The sequence below is a fragment of the Daphnia pulicaria genome, chromosome 3 (genome assembly GCF_021234035.1).
Source record: "Daphnia pulicaria isolate SC F1-1A chromosome 3, SC_F0-13Bv2, whole genome shotgun sequence".
Taxonomy (NCBI): domain Eukaryota; kingdom Metazoa; phylum Arthropoda; class Branchiopoda; order Diplostraca; family Daphniidae; genus Daphnia; species Daphnia pulicaria.
In genome coordinates, this window is record NC_060915.1 from 12,754,933 (window position 1) to 12,773,478 (window position 18,546).

The following is an 18,546-nucleotide window of genomic DNA, read 5'->3' on the forward strand; positions in this document are numbered from 1 at the left end:
TCACAAGTTCAAATCCCGGACGGGACCATATAAAAACTACCATTTTCCAAAAAGAACGAAACAGCCGAGATCCTGGCGAGGAATAAATCGAATAAAAGGTTATAGAACAAGTTGAAGGCTTACTTGTCGGCGCAGTTATTTTACAGAGAATGAGATGTCCAGAGCGAGAATAAATCAATTAACTTTGCTAGAAAAGAATCGAAACGTCGCCCATCGTTCGATGTGGGAAAGTTTGCAACTAAACAGACGATTTACATCGTTACTTTTCATGGAATTGGGAATTCTAACGGTTCATAGGACGGAAAAACAATCCTACACCATCCGAAAATGGTTGGCAACACTTTGACAAAGCGGATGAAATAAGCTGCGTCGTCAAGGGCAACAAAAGAGGCGTGTAGTGAAATTTTAATCTATCGTGACGTCACGCTTTAATTAATCATATGGCAATAATCAATATGTTGCTGAATTTCAAGGTATAGGATTGATTGTAGACTACGTTCGAAGTCTTGATAACAAACAAATTTTAGACTGTGAAAACCACCTATCTTTATATTTTGACAAATAAGATCACAACGTGTTTCAATTGTAGATATAAATTGTTGAACTGTCTTTTAGCTTTCACCCTTTAGAAACTCAATCATTTATTACGGCATAAGATGCTGTGTTATTCATTCTTGTTATTCATTCTTGTTTTGACATTTTGACACTATCCTTGCATGGACTGGAGGGAGGGGGGTTAGGAAATCCATGATGGCCGCCCATATTCTTACTCTTCCTCTTCATTTCCCGCGAAATTCTACAGCGCGTTGCAGTGTGATCACAGTTTTGACGTGGTGTAGATGTCTGTTCGCTGTTCGGGTTTTGGCATTTGTGTTAAGTGTTTATCTTTAACCTGCAGAGTTGAACGTTATATACTCTCACGTCATCACTCGTTTTGCTGTTCATCTTTAATTTTACTAACCGATAAAATGTTCTCAACATTCAGTGCTGATTGTTTGGCGCCAACTGCACAAGGCGGCTATTCAGTAGCTGTTTGTACGTGCATCTTTACCATTGCTAATTGCTTAAAGCTGTTGCTAATTTTTCCATTGTTTCTTCATTACAGAAAATTGCCACGATCGAAATTCCTACCTAACCTCCCACTGTAAGATACGTCTGTTCATAAGACGGAAATACGTGGGATATTGCTTCGTGTTTTCATTCACGTGTAGGTTCATTAAAAACAAGAAACGAATTCCATTGTACAACCATCACTCTGGCAAACTGCAGCGACTGTATTTACTTGGACACTGGTATGTTTCCTACTATTTCCTATTTATTACTCTTTAAGATAAGAATAATGATTCAATTTATGAAGTGGGTATCATATGTATATGGTATCGCAATGTAAGTTAGGTATACATTAAGTATCTGCTTTGACAAGTACCTTCCTAATTATTTCCCAAAATTGAAAGTAGCTCAAGGTAATCGTTTAAATCCTTTAGTAATTGCAACAGTTAGATGAACCCAACGTCCCATCCCAACCACAAGGTTATTCTAATAAGCTATTCTCGTATTTCACGATGACACGACATTTCCAATGGCGAGATTATCCATTTCCCAATTTTGAGCAGTACAGTACTTCTTATCTACACACATTCTACAAGTTTGTTAGAAAATTTAGTATAGTCGTTTATTTTCTTTTGGGTTTTAACAAGGTCGATCAAAGTCGGTTCGATTTTTCCAAATTCATTAATTGAAGTTAGGTCTTAGACCAGTTTCTTTGGAGTTTTGTATAACACAGGAATTAAAAAATAGGTGGATGATTAAAAATATTAAGGACTTTCAAAATTATGTAAAGTAGAATTTGGGTTGGATTAGTTTGGGGTAGTAAATTTTGAATTGCACTCATTCACTGTTGCTTTTGTCTAGACCACACTTTTCTCTCAGATTTGTTCACTTAATTCTTCAATGGATCTTGATCAAGGGGTCCGCAACTCAAATTTACTACAATAAAAAAGGGAAAAAAGCAAAAAAAAGGAAAAAAAAAAGGAAATTTACTTTACGTGCTAAAAGAAGGGCGCGCGCGAACGAACCCCCCCCCCCTCCCCTCCCTACCCTTTTATTTTCGCTTGAAGGAAAGCCTATCTCAAAAGTAAAAAAGGAAAAATAAAGCAAGGAAAAAGAAAAAAAAATAAAATAAAAATAAAAAGTAAATTTGAGTTGCGGACCCCTTGATCTTGATCCTACACCTGACAAATTTGTGATCACTAAACAAATCACCGACTCGAACGTTTTTGACCAACGAGTCGGAAGGTCGTGATAAGATTAAATCCAGGATTCCGCCGGCTTTGTGGGTTGGATCCTTGACATGTTGTTTTAGGCCGTGCGATTGAATTATTTCCATAAATTTCCTATCAACGTTGTCTTCATGTGGCAGGTTGAAGTCGCCAACGATCATCAGATTCTCTCTTCTTTTCACGCTGTCCAAAAAGCCTTTAAACTCTTCATGAAAGTCAACTCTGCTCCCACCTGGCCGGTAGATAACGATGAGCGTGATTTTGTCTCTTGGACTGATGGTGAGGGTAACGTCAATGTATTCAAATGATTTGTAATCTTTCAACGGTTTGACGGAGCGCTTGATGCTGTCTCTGTAATAAATAGCTACTCCACCGTGACCGTCCGATCGTGGCTCGTGAACACCTTTAAACCCTTCGGGACACGCCTTTTTCATATCGGAATCGCCGACGAACCAGGTCTCTGTGACAGCAACAATGTCGAGTTTAAATTTTACTATTTGTTCTTCCAGGTCGTCCGCTTTATTAAGAAGTGAACGCGCATTTACGAGTCCAAACTGAATATTTTCTTTGGTCGTGTCCGGCTTTTTCACATCTTTAGCTGTTTTCTTGTTTGCCATGTTGGTAATCCTTTAAGTTTTGGATGACTTCGTTTTTCTCTACTCAGACAGGAAATTTGAATATTACTATTTGTATTTCATTATACTATTTCTAGGTCGACTTGTAGTTCTTACCTGTTTGGTTCTTGGTGTAAAACTAAAATGGCAATTGATGCAAGTACCGCCACCATTTATATCTTTCTAAGTGATAGTGCAGAAATGGAAGATAGGAGTTGTTTTTATTGTTCTGGTTGTATAGTCGACAGGCATGAAATTCCTTTTTATTATATGGGTTTACTTCCGGCTAGTGACATCATTTTCACATTTGGCGGCTTTCAAGTCTTTTGAGTTGTTGAAACGATGGTCTACTACTATCTTTGCGTTGGTGTTTGTCAAGTTGAAATAGAAAAGAACCACTTCCTTGATAGGCCATTTAAATATTTGACGATGGAAATTTGATGACGCAGATGGGAGTACAGGCAAGAATTGCGTTATCCTCCACTTTTCTTTACTGATAAAAAAAGTTTCCGGCTAATGGTCTTCCTCCTATTAATTATTCACAGATAGAAAAAGAAGCAACAAGTGCCCACTTGATGAATCTTAGTAGTATTCCAATTGAATTTCGGCTCGGAGTACTTTTTATATTCCATGTAAGGTACAAGGATATGAAGGATGACACGGCAAAATACCATTGAGTGTTGTTAATCGCGATTTTGAGTATTTTGTTAGGTAATCACAGTGCGGATGTCTCTGTTCGCTATCTAAACTTCCCGAGTTTAGTGTCCAATTCATTCAGCACCTAAATTAAAATTTCTTGTTTGTTAATTTTTTTTTTGCAGCTGCTTTGAATCAACTCATTTCAAACCCCGTGCTCAGTTCTCGTGTCGTGGTGCTAAGCAGATCCCAGATCCACAAGAGATTCGGAGGACATCTTCAAAAAATGAATTCCCGTCACACCAAGAAAGGAATACGCAATATAGCCTGCCTTGGATCTGATCGATTTAGATCTAGATCTGAACATCAAAGGTACGATTTTAACATTGTTTCATTCTCTACCTGATTGCGCAAGGTGAAAGTGAAAAGATAGAAATGCTCTTATTTCTGAATCCCGCCAATTCATTTCTTCAAACTTATCGCTATCTGCCGCCGTGGAAAGTCGCAAAATTGTTTCTGATTCAACTCCATTCTGATTCGACGACCAGCCACTCAGTTTTTTTCCTAATCATTTGCGAGCTTGTTTACGAGCGGTTAATTACTCCAATCAACTGTCAATCCTTTTGCCATAGCTCCAACCTTTCCTAAAGCCGAAATTGTCTTTGTTGTAATCGCTAGTTTAAAAGCTGTGAGAATGATTCGTTTACATCGAATGAGGATTGGTTTTGAGACTTTTAAATGACACCAAAGAAATCAAATTCGTGAATCTTTCCATCGGGAATGATCATCTTAATTTTTTCCTCGTCTTTGTTCTTGTTGAGTCTTAATTTGACGATGGTTTATTGTTTTTTTACGAATTTGAATTTTTTTTCCCGATAGTAGTTTAACAAGTTCCCTTCGATTCTTTGGCGTGCTGGCCAATTTAGTCATTCGATTCAAGCACCAAAGCTTCTACCGAGTTCCCAATCTCGATCGTCCCGACCGATTGGCATTTGCCATTTGTAAACTCCAACGATCAATGATTTTTTAACAAATTTCGAGTCGATTTTCTTACCCGTCTTTTTTTGTGCTGGAGCCACTACATTTGGATCGTGTCGGGTGCCGACTTCAATTGGGACCTTTGAATTTGACCTTTGTTTCAGCATCAGACTTCTTGAATCACTCCTTCCTATTCTTTCCCTTTGCCAACTCTATGTGATTTAGGCTAATGGTAACGCTAAAATGTCACAATATTCATTGTATTGAATATTCACTGAACTAGAAGCCATCCCGCCGTGATTGCCTGTGATTTCTTAGCAATAACCATTGTTAAAAGTTGCATGTAACATGACTATGTTACATACACATACACAAAACGATAAAACATTGTGTGATAGTAATTTGTTGTTCGCCACTACCAAGAACCCCCACCGCTGCCAGTGGTGACAGTCGCAGGACGGGAGCATTGGTTGTTGTTTGTGTTCGATGTAGATGACCTTCCATACTCTCACGTTATCACTCGTTTCGCTGTTCAGCTTTCATTTTACTAACCGATAAAATGTTCACAACATTCAGTGCTCATTCTTTGGCGCTAACTGGCAAGTGGCAACTGCATAAGGCGACTATTCATTAGCTGATTGTTCGTGCAATGTTGCGAGTTGCATAAAGCTGTTGCTAATTTTTCCATTTTTTCTTCATTACAGAAAATTGGCACGATCGAAATTCCTACCTCTCCACTGAAGGGTTTACAGACATCACATTTTATCATTGCTGTTAGATACGTCTGTAAAAAGATGGAAATTCGTGGGATATTGCTTCGTGCGTTCGTCCACGTGTTAATTTGGTTCTGTAAAAACAAGAAACGAATTTCATTGTACAACACTGCAGCGACTGTATCTTGGACACTGGTACGTTTCCGACTTTTTCCTATTTATTACTCTTTAAGATAAGAATAATGATTCAATTTATGAAGTGGGTATCATATGTATATGCATATCGCAATGTAAGTTAGGTATACATTAAGTTTCTGCTTTGACAAGTGTCTTCACATAATAATTCTTCCCAAAAATCGAAAGTTACTCCAGGTAATCATTTTCAAATTCGATCTTTTAGTAACCTACAACAGTTAAGGTTGATGAACCCAACGTCCCAACCTCAAGGTTATTCTAATAAGCTATTCCTCGTATTTCACGATGACACGACATTTCCAATGGCGAGACTATCAATTTCCCAATTTTGAGCAGTACAGTACTTCTTATCTACGCACAATCTACAAGATAGTTAGAAAATGTAGTATATAGTCGTTTATTTTCTTTTGGGTTAACAAGGTCGATCAAAGTCGGTTTTTCAAATTTGATTCGTTTGGAAGTCGGGTCGATTTTTCCAAATTCATTAATTGAAGTTAGGGCTTTGGCATAATCCAGTTTTAATGCAGTTTGTATAAGATGGGAATTAAAATGAGATAGAATAAAAATAATCAAGGATTTTAAAAATTATGTAAAGTAGAATTTGGGTTGGATTAGTTTGGGGTAGTAAATTTTGAATTGCACTGTTGCGTTTGTCTAGACCACACTTTCCTCTTAGATTTGTTAACTTGTTTCTTCAATTGATCTCGATCCTACACCTGACAAATTTGTGATCACTAAACAAATCACCGACTCGAACGTTTTTGACCAACGAGTCGGAAGGTCGTGACAAGATCAAATCCAGAATTCCGCCGTTTACGTGGGTTGGATCCTTGACATGTTGTTTGAGGCCGTGCGATTGAATTATTTTCATAAATTCCCTATCAACGTTGTCTTCATATGGCAGGTTGAAGTCGCCAACGATCATCAGATTCTCTCGTCTTTTCACGCTGTCCAAGAATTCTTCAAACTCTTCACGAAAGTCAGCTTTGCTCCCAGCTGGGCGGTAGATGACAATGAGCGTCATTTTGTCTCTTGGACTGATGGTGAGGGTAACGTCAATGTATTCAAATGAGTCGTAATCTTTCAACGGTTTGACGGAGCGCTTGATGTAATCTCTGTAATAAATAGCTACTCCACCGTGACCGTCCGATCGTGGCTCGTGAACACCTTTAAACCCTTCAGGACACGCCTCTTTCATATCGGAATCATCGACGAACCAGGTCTCTGTAACAGCAACAATGTCGAGTTTAAATCTTACTATTTGTTCTTCCAGGTCGTCCGCTTTATTAAGAAGCGAATGCGCGTTTACAAGTCCAAACTGAACATTTGCTTTACTCGTGCCCTTCTTCTTCTTCACATGTTTAGCAGTTTTCTTGTTTTCCGCGAGTCGCATTTTGTTAATTTTGAGTATCCTTCTTTTGAGTATTCCAGGAGACTTTCGACGTCTGTTCATGATTTGACAGGCGCAGATACCGAGAGGAACATAGTGAGCGGAATGTTTTAAAAGGTTGCATTTGGTTTTGAATTTGATGTTAGGATATCCGGTTTTTCGCAAAGGACCAAGTCGTGGACCCATTTCAGATGATGTCGTTTTCTCTAAAATCAGACAGGAAATTTGAAAATGATTATTATGTATTTGATTGCTAATTCTAGACTGACTTGTAGTTCTTACCGGTTGGCTTTGTCGTGTAAAACGTAATGGCAATCGATGCAAGTACCGCCACTATTTATACCTCCTAAATGATAGTGCAGAAATGGAAGATGAAGAGTTTCGTTTATTGTTTGGGCTTCGTATAGTAGTCATGACGATAAAGAGTTTTGTTTATTGTTTGGGCTACGTATAGTAGTCATGACGACAGTCATGCTATCCCTTTTTATTGTATTTCCGGCTATAGTGATGTTTCGTTTGTCATTTCCCCGTTTTGCAATTTTTCCCATAGGGCGACGCTCGAGTCTTTTAGTTGTTGAAACGATGGCCTTTTTATATTTTTGCGTTAGTGTGTGTGTGTGTGTACGTGTCACCACTTCCTTGATAGGTCATTCAAATGTTTGCCGATGGATATTTGATGACGCAAATGGGGGTGATAACAGACAACATTTGCGTTATCCTCCACTTTTCTCTACTGATTAAAAAAAAGTTTCTGGCTAAGGATCTTCCCCCTATTTATTATTCACAGGTAGGGAAAGAGTCGATGCTCGTTTCGAGCAACGAGTGTCCACTTGATGAACCTTGGTAGTATTCCAAATGGGCTCAAGTTACTTTTTATATTTCATGTAAGGTATAAAGGATGACACGGCACAATACCATGGAGTGTAGATGCAATATTACTTTATGGCTTATAGAGATTTTTAGTATTTTGTTAGGCAATCACAGTGCGGATGTCTCTGTTCGCCATCCCGAGTTTAGTGTCCAATTCATTCAGCAACTAAATTAAAATTTCTTGTTTGTTAATTTTCTTTTGCAGCTGCTTTGAATCAACGCATTTCAAACCCCGTGCTCAGTTCTCGTGTCGTGGTGCTAAGCAGAGCCCAGATCCACAAGAGAGGACATCTTCAAAAATGAATTCCCGTCACACCAAGAAAGGAATACGCCTGCCTAGGATCTGATCGTTTTATATCTGAACATCAAAGGTACGATTTTAACATTGTTTCATTCTCTATTCGATTCGATCGCCCCGGCCGATTTTGGCAGTTGCCCGTCATCCCGCGCTTCTTCGAGTAGCAGATTATTTGTTTTTTCGTTTTTGCTGTTTTTCGAACTTTGTTGTCATCGTGGTCAACCCCAACGATCAATGTCACAAATTTCGAGTCGATTTTCTTAACCAGCTTCTTGTGCTGGAGCCACTTCAGTTTGATCGTATCGAGTACCGACTTTAATTTAGAGCCTTTCAATTTGGCCTCTCTTTCAGCCGAGCTTTCAGCAACAGACTTCTTGAATCACTCTTTCCTATTCTGTCCCTTTGCCAACTCTATGTGATTTAGGTTAATGACGCAATGTATTGAATATTCACCGAACTAGAAGCAATCCAAATTAGCAATAACCACTGTAAAAAGTTGCATGCAGTCATGTTACATAGCGATTCATTCACTTCAAAACGATAAAAAATTGTGCAATTGTAATTTGTTGCCTGCCACTATCCACTGCCAGAAAGCCTTCCTGGATTAGAAGGCCTAGGAGTAGAACGTCTCGAATTAAAAGTCTGAGAGGAACCCCCACCGCTGCCAGTGGTGACAGTCGCAGGACGTGAGCATTGGCTGTTGTTTGCGTTCGATGTAGATGACCTTCCACTGTACCCGAGAGCCAAGGTGATTGCTAATTCCAACGTTTGTCGGTTTCTGATGCCAGGACTCGCGGTAGTTGGGCTTCTTTGCCAACTTCCGCCGCTTGATATTACGCCATCCCAGTATTTGGCCACCGCGATTAGGACTTTCTTGTCCGAATCGAAACATGCCACCGAGTAACTCTGATGGGAAATTTCGTTGCGCATGTGGTACATTTGGTGGAACCGTTCGGTTGTGGGGAAATTCCTTTTCAAATTCTCTGGAAGAGTGTTCAGGTTATAATTTTTGTTTTGGTAGTTTTTGAAGTAATTCAAGACTTTGCTGAGATCGGCAGAATCATCACGATTATTATTCGGGAACTGCTCCTGCAATTCCCATAGAGGACCGTAGAGGATCTGGTGAGCGTCGAAGATCATTCGCGATTTTTCCAAATATTCCGCCGTGAACGGTGCGGAAGGCACGGGGGCTATTCGACTCTTTCTCCCTGTCAACGGTTAGAGTCGTTTTATTTTATTATTTTTGTTATTCTTTTTTATTTTCCTAGTTTGTTTTTACCAACAAATCCCGTGTTTTCTTGCTCCGTGCTCGGTGTTCCCCTGAATTGTCGTTTTTGTCTCGACGGGTCATTTTCTCCAGCAATTGTCAAAAGTGTCGCATCGTCTGTGATTCAGAACAAAACATCAGATACCATTCCCCATACTTGTGTAATGTAATGTCGACTTGTAATACCGCCATAGTTGAGCAGAATCGCTGCGTGAGTCCCGCAAGGCCACAAATCTGTGCCAGCCAACAGGAAGGCGACAACAAACACACCAGCCGATAGCAGTAACTGTAGGCATTCAAAAAGCGGGACATTTAAATGAAATAAAGTGCCTATCAACAAGATAATCATCTCAAAGGCTGACGTAATTTTACAAGCAATTAGATTTAACGGGTCGACTTACGTTTTTCATCTTTCTAGACAACTATAGTAGCAAACTCTGTAGAATTCGAGTGAATAGATGGAGACTGCTTATTGTGAACCGTCTCGAACGACTGACAGTTTCTGATTCTGTGCGCAATTCAACTGAAATCTGCCCAGTAGCATCAAAAAATAACTGGAAGACGAAACAAATAAAAAGAAATAGAAACAACATTACTGCGCATTACAGCGGTCGGATCCAAAAGGGTCAGGAAGACCTTCCAGATTAGATAACTGTACGAGCTAGTCGCTTGGTCGCGATAGGCCCACAGCGGATGAACATCTGAAAAACATACCGTCGTTTGAGTGTCACGCTGAACGACCATTTTGCGCCAACTATTTGTTTTATTGTTTCATTTTCATTTCTATCGTTCACGGCAGTATGTTCTTATCGTTGTCGCACAACAGCAACATTTTCCAGTTCACGAGTGAGACTATAAACATGTGAGGAGAAGTAAGCTAACAATCATCAGGGCGATTATTTTTGTGCTTATGCTTTTTGCGAAAAATCACTTTCAAAGTGCATGTTGACGAGTTTCTTTTCTCTTTTAATATGATTTTTGTCTTTCTTTTTTTTTCTCCGCAGAATTGCTAACTAATTTGACTAAACTAACACTGACCGATTTAGCAGCTGACAACATCCAGTGCGGATTCTGTGACGGCTATTATCTTTTTTTGGTAATTATATTCGCGGCTTTTTCTTTTTTTTTCAATCGGCAGCTGTCGTATCGAGTTCCATCGTGGACTAGTGCACATAAACCTGTTGATATGTTCTTTTGCAACTTATAAAAATATAAGTACCACACGCTAACCGACTCCGCCATCGGACATGATGGAATTATTCATAAATTTTTATTTTCTCATTTTATGGTTGCAACCGGTTTCCGCGGATGCTAGCCGAATCTCACGAACGCATCTTCAATGCACGACTTTTTTCCCAAGCAATGATTAAAAAGAGTAAAAAAGAAAAAAATCCCGCAAATTATTCAAACATCAGATTGTATAACCGTACGGGAATCTTCCTTTTTGATGACTTGTCCCATTATTTTGTTGAAAACAGGGCCACACCCACACAGCATAGTTGTTTTGTGCTTAGTCTTGCAATTAACCTTAAAAGTACGTTTAAGATTTCTTTTGGTAATGGCAATTTCAATTGAAAACGCTATTTGTTGATTTTTGCTTTCCTGACGAACATTCATTATATTAGGGATCGTATTGATTTTGGCACTACATCAGTGGTGTATCCGAACGAAGTTTTATCTCTTTTTTGTCTGCTGTTAGTGGGTTGCCATCGACATTTTTCACAGCTAAGAAATTAAGACTAGGACGACAAGTTGTGTTCCTTTTCTAGTCTAATTCATCTTTTCTTTCATGCTTTTTTTTTATTATTTATTTTTTAAATGGAAGCGACAAGAAACTTGGCATTCATTTGCATTAAACTAACAAGGTCGATGTGAATCCAGTCAAGTGACAGGCAAACAAATTCGTGTTCTTGCTATGGGCATTATCAGTCAGCAACCAGTTCCTCCCGAGGCCAGTGTTGCGAAGGTTTAAAACCTGTGATTAGGTAACAAGATAAGAGATGCAACGAAATAGTCGATTTATTAAAAAAAAGCCAAAATTTCGATGATCGGAGAAATTCTAGGTCGATTTCTGTTTCACCATTTGCATCGGTTGCTACAGGCCGAGCACCTTTATTAGGCAAACTACAGTATAAAAGGTTTTATGTCCGTAAATGAACACGTCCATTGAACATGGATTCTAAACTGATGTGCCGGAAGTTGATCGTTTTTTTTCCACATTTCGTTGGTTACATTCGTGTGTTCTACAAGGCGTGTGTCAAGGAATGCGTGCGTTAAATAGACAAAGGCAATAACAAAAGTTTCAGGTTCATTATTTGGTAGTTATTGACTATATTTTATCGAATTTCTAATCCGTGATTACATCCATGGCGTCAGTCCACTATGTACAGTACGTTTGCTAATTTACGCCATGCATTCTCATTTTTACAGTTTCTTGAGCATCTCGACAAAATCATCTAAATTTTAATTGATTTAGTTTCAACAGTGCTCAGGAAAGCGAGGTCCAAATTAAGAGCATCGAAGGCCAACAACATGCGAATTGCATTCCGCTCACGGTGAAGACGATGGAGGGAAATGAACAAATAGTGACAAATCAAGATCACACGTGGACTTTAAAATGTGACGAACCGAAGTTAAGAGCGGTCTGACTGCATGCTGGCCATCGCACATACCTTTCGTGTGTCATCGCGAATCAACAACTTTTTGATTGTTATAGGTATTTGTTTTTCCTTCGATGATTTCAAAAGGCGGTGGCTCAATTTTAACACAGTTTACGGAGATATGAACAATAAGGGTGCGGTCCCGCGGGACATCTTGCGCGTCCTGAATCCCGCAATAAAAAGGAAGCCCAACTCGACAGTGAATCACAAGTGTCGTTCAAGTCTAAGCAACACAACGTTCTGACAAAACCAAGGTAGTAATAACATTTTTAGTAAACATTTTCAGAGAATTGCGTCTTACTTGTGAAAATGTTTTAATTTGTCGTATCTTGTTCTGATTTAGGAGAATGATGGGCGATCAAATAGGTTCTTCTAAACTGATCGTTTTATTAGCGATCGTGACTCTGCTGAGCTTCTGCAGCCCAGCGTCCAGTTTCGCCTTCCTGCCTCGCGTCTCCCGTACAGACGATGCCGTCATCATCGATTGTATGTCAAAACTATTTCCTTTTCTTTAAATTTGAACATTGGCTGAATGTGATTTATTATTTGAATTCAGTTGACGGTGTAGGATATGCTCCATCTTATCAAGGCAAGACACTGTACGGCCAAATTGTTGATCCCAGATTCGTTCCGCTGCCATCCTTCAATCCTTACCCAATGACGTATCGCCATCAGGAGCAGACGCCCAACGGATGGATCTATTCATACGGTTATCCTACTCCCCTTGCTCTTGAAGATGTTTTGCCCGTTAGGCAAACAGCAGCGACTCAGTGTGGCATTGGACCGGTCATGCCTGCTTCAAGGGCATTGACAAGCGAAAGGATCGCTGGTGGAATCTCAGCCAGAAAGAATGCTTGGCCTTTCATAGTGAGTTGATATATTTATAATTCAAATTTGTTAATTGCAAATGACACTGTATTTTAATTATTTACAAATGATAATAGGTAGCCCTGAAGAAAAGTGATGACTCCTTATTTTGTAGCGGAACTTTGATTAGTGACACACGAGTTTTATTGGCGGCCCAGTGCCTGGAAAAGTAATAGGATTTTCATATTTTAATTCAAGTTCGTTGTAGTAAGGTGTTTCTCTTCCACTTGCAGAATGTCTCTGTTAGAGCTTTCTGGTGTGACTGTATTGGTTGGGATGTTTTTGACCGACCAATCCGACGTCCAAATGACAAGGAGGATCAGCAAACTGTTCCTTCACAGGCAATACAATGCTGCCACCTATGTGAGTTGCTACAACAGGACGAAAATATTTTTGATCTCTATTCATTTATTCCGACTTTGATTAGGCCAATGATATCGCCATCATTGTAATGGACGCGCCCGTGGTTCTTTCCAGGAGTGTTGCAACTGCTTGTTTGCCAGTGGCCAGTACCGACCCCGACCAATTTGTCGACCAGGATGCCATTATTTTGGGATGGGGAGGAGGAACTGAAAATGACGGAGACGTCGTACCATTCCCTAACCTGCAACAAGCCAAGGTTTCGATTTGGTCCAACGGCGATTGCAAGGGGGACGAGACCGCTGGTAGATATGTGACGGAAAACACTACCTGCATCACTTCTGCTACTGGTGACAAGTTCACTTGCACGGTAAGTCAAGGGCTCTCCTGCAGCAGTTAAGTTCACTTCTAGTCTACCTGCTAATAATATGACTCAATTACAGCCTGCTGATGTCGGTGGCCCAGTTGTCATCCTCCCGTCACCAGGGTCCTGGACCGTAGTCGGAATCAACAGCTACACCAAGGGTAAGTGTCTGATTATTCAATACAATTGGTGAAAATTAAATCACAATTTTTAATTGTTTTCTGACAGATTGTGCTACCAGTGGCCTTAAAACCAGAGTGTCGGCATACAGGGCATGGATTAACCTATACATGACCATGGCTTAAACATGTACCCAAAAGACGACGATTGTGAAATTCTTCATTTTAGTTGTAATATCACTTCAGAAATTTACTTGAATTCGTTTTCGACTGACTAATATTGATTATTACAAGCCATGCTAATTAGCGCACGCGTCCATATACAAGAATGAACAAATTTTGAATAAACAAGACTCCGCAAGTTAATACCTGTTGACTCTCCAAATTCTTTTGGATGAATGGATGCACGAATTTCTCGAGATTATTATCATTTCTTTTGGATAGACTTATTTAATTATTTATTCCCTTAGATTTGACTACGAAGGATCGCTCCCGTTGGAATACTCCCTTTAGAATAATTCCATTTGAATATAGCCCCGCTACGGTGCGCGCACTAGTTGAATAGTCGCACTATTACTTTTGCTCTGCGACAGCAACTTTAAATAGGTTCTATACACTTTAAACGGTTTTTAATTCGTTGGAACCTAATAAGATATAAAACGAAAGGGTTTGCAGATCGGTCGGAAACGATTTGCAGGGGGGACAGATCGAATGGAATTTTGGCCTTGGTGAGGTTACAGCTTCGTCTGCATAGGCAAGCAAGGTCTCTGCAACATGCAAGTGCGTTGAAACGTGTCGTACAAGCAAGTTATTATTCAATAGAAATTGTACTTTACTAAGAAAATCGTGAATAGAAAAATCCAAAATGTGCAGCCAGAATTTATAGCTATTTGTGACACCAAGGAGGCAAGGACAGTGACAGCAGCAGCAACCGCTTTAAGCACACCTTTCACCATCTCCTCATTAGGCAGCATCTCCATCAACTGGTCTAAGCCTGAACATCAATGGCTATCGGAACCTGCAGTGAAAAAGAGAGAGATTTATTACCAGTAAGGGAAAATGCAGGATGACAGGAATAAAGATAAAAAGGTGATACGTAAAGGTAGCAGTATACGATATTTCGTCAACAATCTGGATAATCACTAACAGATATGCCATGTAGTCCCATAGACAAGGCACATAAACGAATGTCAAGCTGCCTTCTCCTCATTGTAGAAGCCTGGTAGAAGCATTATACCTTGGGTATTTCGTCTATTGTGAAGTGTGATGCTGCGGTGCTGCGGTGGCGGCTTTTGGGTGGAGACGAGATATAAATTTGGAGAGGAGAATATTACGTGAGTATCAAAGTTATTTGCGTTTGTTTTTTGTTAGTTAGTGCTTTCAATTGAGTGTCAAAGAGCTAGAGCGAACATTGTTTTTCTTGTTACTTTAAACGTCTCTTTTTTCTGACGCTAGACGGCCTAGCCTTTGATCATTTTCCGCTTAGTTTAGTTGCGTTTACTTTGCACATCTCTAGAGAAATTTCTCGCTGCTACTACAAAGACAATTTTGGGTGATAGCTGTCAGTTTTTGTTACAGCAACAAAGCTCACTTGTTAGATTTTTAATAATATGTGTTTTTTTCTACTTCCGGTTTTCTCTTTTCAGTCAGTAGTTCAGTAAATATTCATTCCACGCACAAAATAACCACATATTCGTGATCCTCGTCAAATTTGTGGTAAAGTTCATGTTTTGTTTTGTACGTTTTCGTACTTCCGGTTTTGAGAATTTTCCTGAACTATAGTTCAGGAAAATTCCCGATTTTGGCCAAAAAATGGATTTCGTTTAAAATACATCCAATCGACCCCAAATTTCACGGAGATCACGAATATTTGGTTTATTTTGACGGCAGCTCAATGGATAAGGCGCTATCACCTACTTCCGGTACACTTCCGGAAAATTTGCATAAAACTAGTAAGTGAGCTTTGTTCTCTGTATATTTCTTAAGATAGAATGCTAGGTTTAAGCAAACACAAAATTCGCTTTTTAAGTTTTGTGAACATCTTTAGACCAGTCCTTCAAATATTGAGTTTTGAGACGTGTCAAATAGATGGCGTGTTGATTGTGTCAGTTTGCTGCGGTGCGGTTTGCTGTCAAAAGTTAAGCTATCTTTTCTTCGAAAATTACCAATGAATTCATAGGTAAACTCGAGTGATTTCGTCTGTAACTTGTCGGTGATGTGTTCTATTCCGTGTATATGTTGGATAACCTTAATGTTTTTCATCAATTTACAGTCAGAGGGAACGTGAAAGTCGTGTAGCCTACCGTCAACTATTTTGTTCAAACTCATTGTATTCTACTGAATGTGTCATTGAAATGATACAGGTAAAAACCAACACTAGCTTTATTTTATGCTAAAACATATATTCTTCTCATGTTTCATTAGGATTAATCTTAAATTATTGGCTGTTTCTATTGAACTTCCTAGATCACCGACTCCAGCATGGATCTATCTCTCATTCCATCTTCTAGAGAATCTTGGATAACTGATTGGTGGTTTCATGTGTAAGTTCACTTGTCATGTTACTAAACTTTATTAATTGCAGTCTAATATAAATTTTTGTTTTATTTACAGGTTTCTAAATTGGCATGACTGACTTTATGAGAAGTTATGTCCTTTCAAGAAAAAGGACTTCAGTCAACAAGATTCCTTGTTTGCTAACCCATTGGCTGCTACCCTTGAATCTCCCTATTTGTCAACAACAAACAAAGAGGTTAAATATTGTGATCATGCTATCGTCATTGTAAGTTGTGTTTACATTGAATTTAGAGAAGTTGTCATACTAATAGCAATTTTAACGATTGTTTGGTTTCTTATTTAGATGTTGCTATAAGACCAAATGTGAGGCATCTGGTTAAGTGGTTATCCCTTCAAAATAAGGCAATGACCACACGTTCAACGCGTATCATTCGTTTTGTCATCGAACTTGACTCATTCCATATTCTGGATTGCTTAGGAAAGCTGATTGGTGTTACCTGTGTAACTTCATTGTCATGTGACTGAGTTTAAATTTTGTTTACATTTTGTTTCTTGATTTAGCCATTTAAGTAATGACCGAGAAGATGCGGCCTACATGAACATCATTTAGGCGGCCAGCATCATTCGACTACCCAACCGGCTTCTACTACCCTGCTGCTCTCAACACAGCACGGAGTTTTACCCTTTAGATTTTTGGCTGTTCGCGATGTGTGTTGGTGTTTCCTTGGACGAGATTATGATTTAGCGAGAAGAATGTTGCGTGATTATATGCTTAAAACCGTTTAATTATTCTTTTACTTATTTTAAAAATGTTTTTTTTTTCTTTTACAGGTTCTAACCTTCAGGTTCCTAAATATGAAAAGTAATGTTCTTTCAAGAAAGTCAACGAGGTCCCTTACTCCCTTGTTTGCTAACCCAATGGCTGCTACCCTTGAATCTCCCTATTTAGCTCCTTACACAGTCCCGAGGTATTGCTTTTTGTCGCTACAGCCTACAATATTATTGAAAATGATTGTCATTCAAATAAATGTTCATTCTGCTTACAGGGAATCCTTCGCTACTGATCATGGACTCCATTGGTGAAACTGAAAACTGACGAGAGAATGCTGTAATCCAAGACTGATAAATTGTGTAGTTAGATTAAATTACAAGTGCATTTCTGGGCTCCCTTCTTTTCTGTGGCCCCGTTTCCCTAACTAACCACTAACCAACGCCCGCCGGTAGTCACTCACCCGCTGTGAAACCAGGAGGAGGGGAGGGCTCTGGTCGAACGGGGACTTGGAAGGCGCATGATCCGACGAAAACTTTTAGAGGGTCATGAGTCTTACCCGGAAGCCTATTATGACTAATCGCTCCCCAGTAAAACTTGCCTCGCACTCTTCTCTCCTCTTCCATTTCCAGGTAATCTCCCTGGATCTACGCCGACACTGCATGTGTGAGTTTTAGCAAGCAATCCGCCACCCAATTTGACAAAAAGTGATAGTTTGTTTTCACGGAAATTTCGTCAGACGGTTACAAAATTCCTAATTCAACAATCTCATGTAGAAATTTGCATCTAGTCTACTGGTGCAAATTGTGATTCTTGAAGCTTGATTAATTTATGTGATGTGTTAAAAGCAATTGTGGGTAGCTAAACAATTGAACTAATCCACTTTTTATGAATATCTTGTTTTTAGATCACTGTTGTTTTTAGATTTTCTTGTGATCTATCTTCAAAATATTCTGAAAAAGCGAATTAGTTCAATTTATTGGCTACTCACAATTTTTGTAACACATCTCCTAAACAATCAAGCTTAAAGAATCGCAATTTGCACCAGTAGACTAGATGCAAATTTCTTCATGAGATTGTTGAACTAGAAATTTTTTAACCGTCTGACGCAATTTCCGTGAAAACAAACAATCACTTTTTGTCAAATTGGGTGGCGGATTACTTGCTAAAAAGCCTCGCACAAAAAAAATTGTCTCGAACCGGACGTTCAGTTTAATGAATTGTTTATTTTGTAAGTGTTACAGAAAATACATGGGTTTTACATATTAAATAGATGGTTTATTTATTCAACATAACATATACATATTACAGTTATTTGAAATGGGGGTTTAAGGAATGGATGTTGGTGGAAGTTATGGGATTTGAGGAATAGATGTGGTTACATAGGTAGGTATATGGATGTGATAGACAAAGGATTTTATTTCTACCTTATTAAAATAAACCACGACTTCTTCTAGTTAATGAAAATCAATTGCCCCCCCCCAATCTCCTCCTCGCTGGTTTCCCAATCGCGAAGGCATGTTTATTATTTGTTCGACGTAAAAATTCCCCGTATTACTATTTTGTTTTTTCATTCTCAACATATAAACGGTTAACTTCATAGACGTTAATAGCAATTAAACAAAATACTGGATGTAACTTAAGTAACAC

General features: G+C 39.1%; 3 protein-coding genes and 2 long non-coding RNA genes across 9 annotated transcripts; 3 read left to right on the forward strand and 2 right to left on the reverse strand.

The window, feature by feature from the left end:
- Nucleotides 1-5,012: 5,012 nt before the first annotated feature.
- On the forward strand, nt 5,013-7,954 carry LOC124328648. The gene is made up of 5 exons (XR_006916417.1): nt 5,013-5,147; nt 5,212-5,415; nt 6,320-6,458; nt 6,544-6,635; nt 7,881-7,954. It is a non-coding gene; the product is annotated as an uncharacterized LOC124328648 (long non-coding RNA).
- Nucleotides 5,431-7,180, reverse strand: LOC124328560. The gene is made up of 2 exons (XM_046787402.1): nt 7,088-7,180; nt 5,431-7,011 (listed from the first exon to the last, which is right to left on the reverse strand). Exon 2 carries the CDS (start codon nt 6,989-6,991, stop codon nt 6,110-6,112), a length of 882 nt encoding a protein of 293 aa, XP_046643358.1. The 5' UTR covers nt 6,992-7,011; nt 7,088-7,180; the 3' UTR covers nt 5,431-6,109.
- A 22-nt stretch (nt 7,955-7,976) lies between the features above and the next one.
- LOC124328540 (transmembrane protease serine 11D-like) lies at nt 7,977-13,818 on the forward strand. 5 transcript variants are annotated; one of them, XM_046787372.1, is made up of 11 exons: nt 7,997-8,046; nt 10,245-10,336; nt 11,726-11,956; nt 12,011-12,154; nt 12,244-12,386; nt 12,457-12,767; nt 12,845-12,936; nt 13,001-13,130; nt 13,195-13,497; nt 13,571-13,652; nt 13,720-13,818. In XM_046787372.1, the coding sequence occupies exons 5-11, from the start codon at nt 12,248-12,250 to the stop codon at nt 13,794-13,796; spliced, it is 1,134 nt and encodes a 377-aa protein (XP_046643328.1). In that variant the 5' UTR covers nt 7,997-8,046; nt 10,245-10,336; nt 11,726-11,956; nt 12,011-12,154; nt 12,244-12,247; the 3' UTR covers nt 13,797-13,818. The 5 variants fall into 5 exon arrangements, with proteins under 5 accessions (XP_046643326.1, XP_046643327.1, XP_046643328.1 ...); XM_046787370.1 differs by lacking the exon at nt 10,245-10,336 and having other exon boundaries at nt 7,977-8,046; nt 11,717-11,956; XM_046787371.1 differs by lacking the exon at nt 10,245-10,336 and having other exon boundaries at nt 7,978-8,046.
- LOC124328566 lies at nt 8,053-10,238 on the reverse strand. The gene is made up of 4 exons (XM_046787416.1): nt 9,642-10,238; nt 9,427-9,526; nt 9,253-9,357; nt 8,053-9,181 (listed from the first exon to the last, which is right to left on the reverse strand). Exons 1-4 carry the CDS (start codon nt 9,648-9,650, stop codon nt 8,550-8,552), a joined length of 846 nt encoding a protein of 281 aa, XP_046643372.1. The 5' UTR covers nt 9,651-10,238; the 3' UTR covers nt 8,053-8,549.
- A 2,884-nt stretch (nt 13,819-16,702) lies between the features above and the next one.
- Nucleotides 16,703-17,214, forward strand: LOC124328638. The gene is made up of 3 exons (XR_006916407.1): nt 16,703-16,887; nt 16,959-17,095; nt 17,174-17,214. It is a non-coding gene; the product is annotated as an uncharacterized LOC124328638 (long non-coding RNA).
- The last annotated feature ends 1,332 nt before the right edge of the window (nt 17,215-18,546 follow it).

Bases quoted from the DNA above. Each gene is read 5' to 3' on its own strand.
- LOC124328566 (XM_046787416.1), bottom strand. The intron at 9,358-9,426 runs GTATTACAAGTC...TCTGAATCACAG, and splicing joins GATTCTGCTCAACTATGGCG to ACGATGCGACACTTTTGACA. The intron at 9,182-9,252 runs GTAAAAACAAAC...AACCGTTGACAG, and splicing joins AGAAAACACGGGATTTGTTG to GGAGAAAGAGTCGAATAGCC.
- LOC124328540 (XM_046787370.1), top strand. From the start codon at position 12,248: ATGATGGGCGATCAAATAGGTTCTTCTAAACTGATCGTTTTATTAGCG. The intron at 13,131-13,194 runs GTGAGTTGCTAC...GACTTTGATTAG, and splicing joins AATACAATGCTGCCACCTAT to GCCAATGATATCGCCATCAT. The intron at 13,653-13,719 runs GTAAGTGTCTGA...GTTTTCTGACAG, and splicing joins AATCAACAGCTACACCAAGG to ATTGTGCTACCAGTGGCCTT.
- LOC124328560 (XM_046787402.1), bottom strand. From the start codon at position 6,991: ATGGGTCCACGACTTGGTCCTTTGCGAAAAACCGGATATCCTAACATC.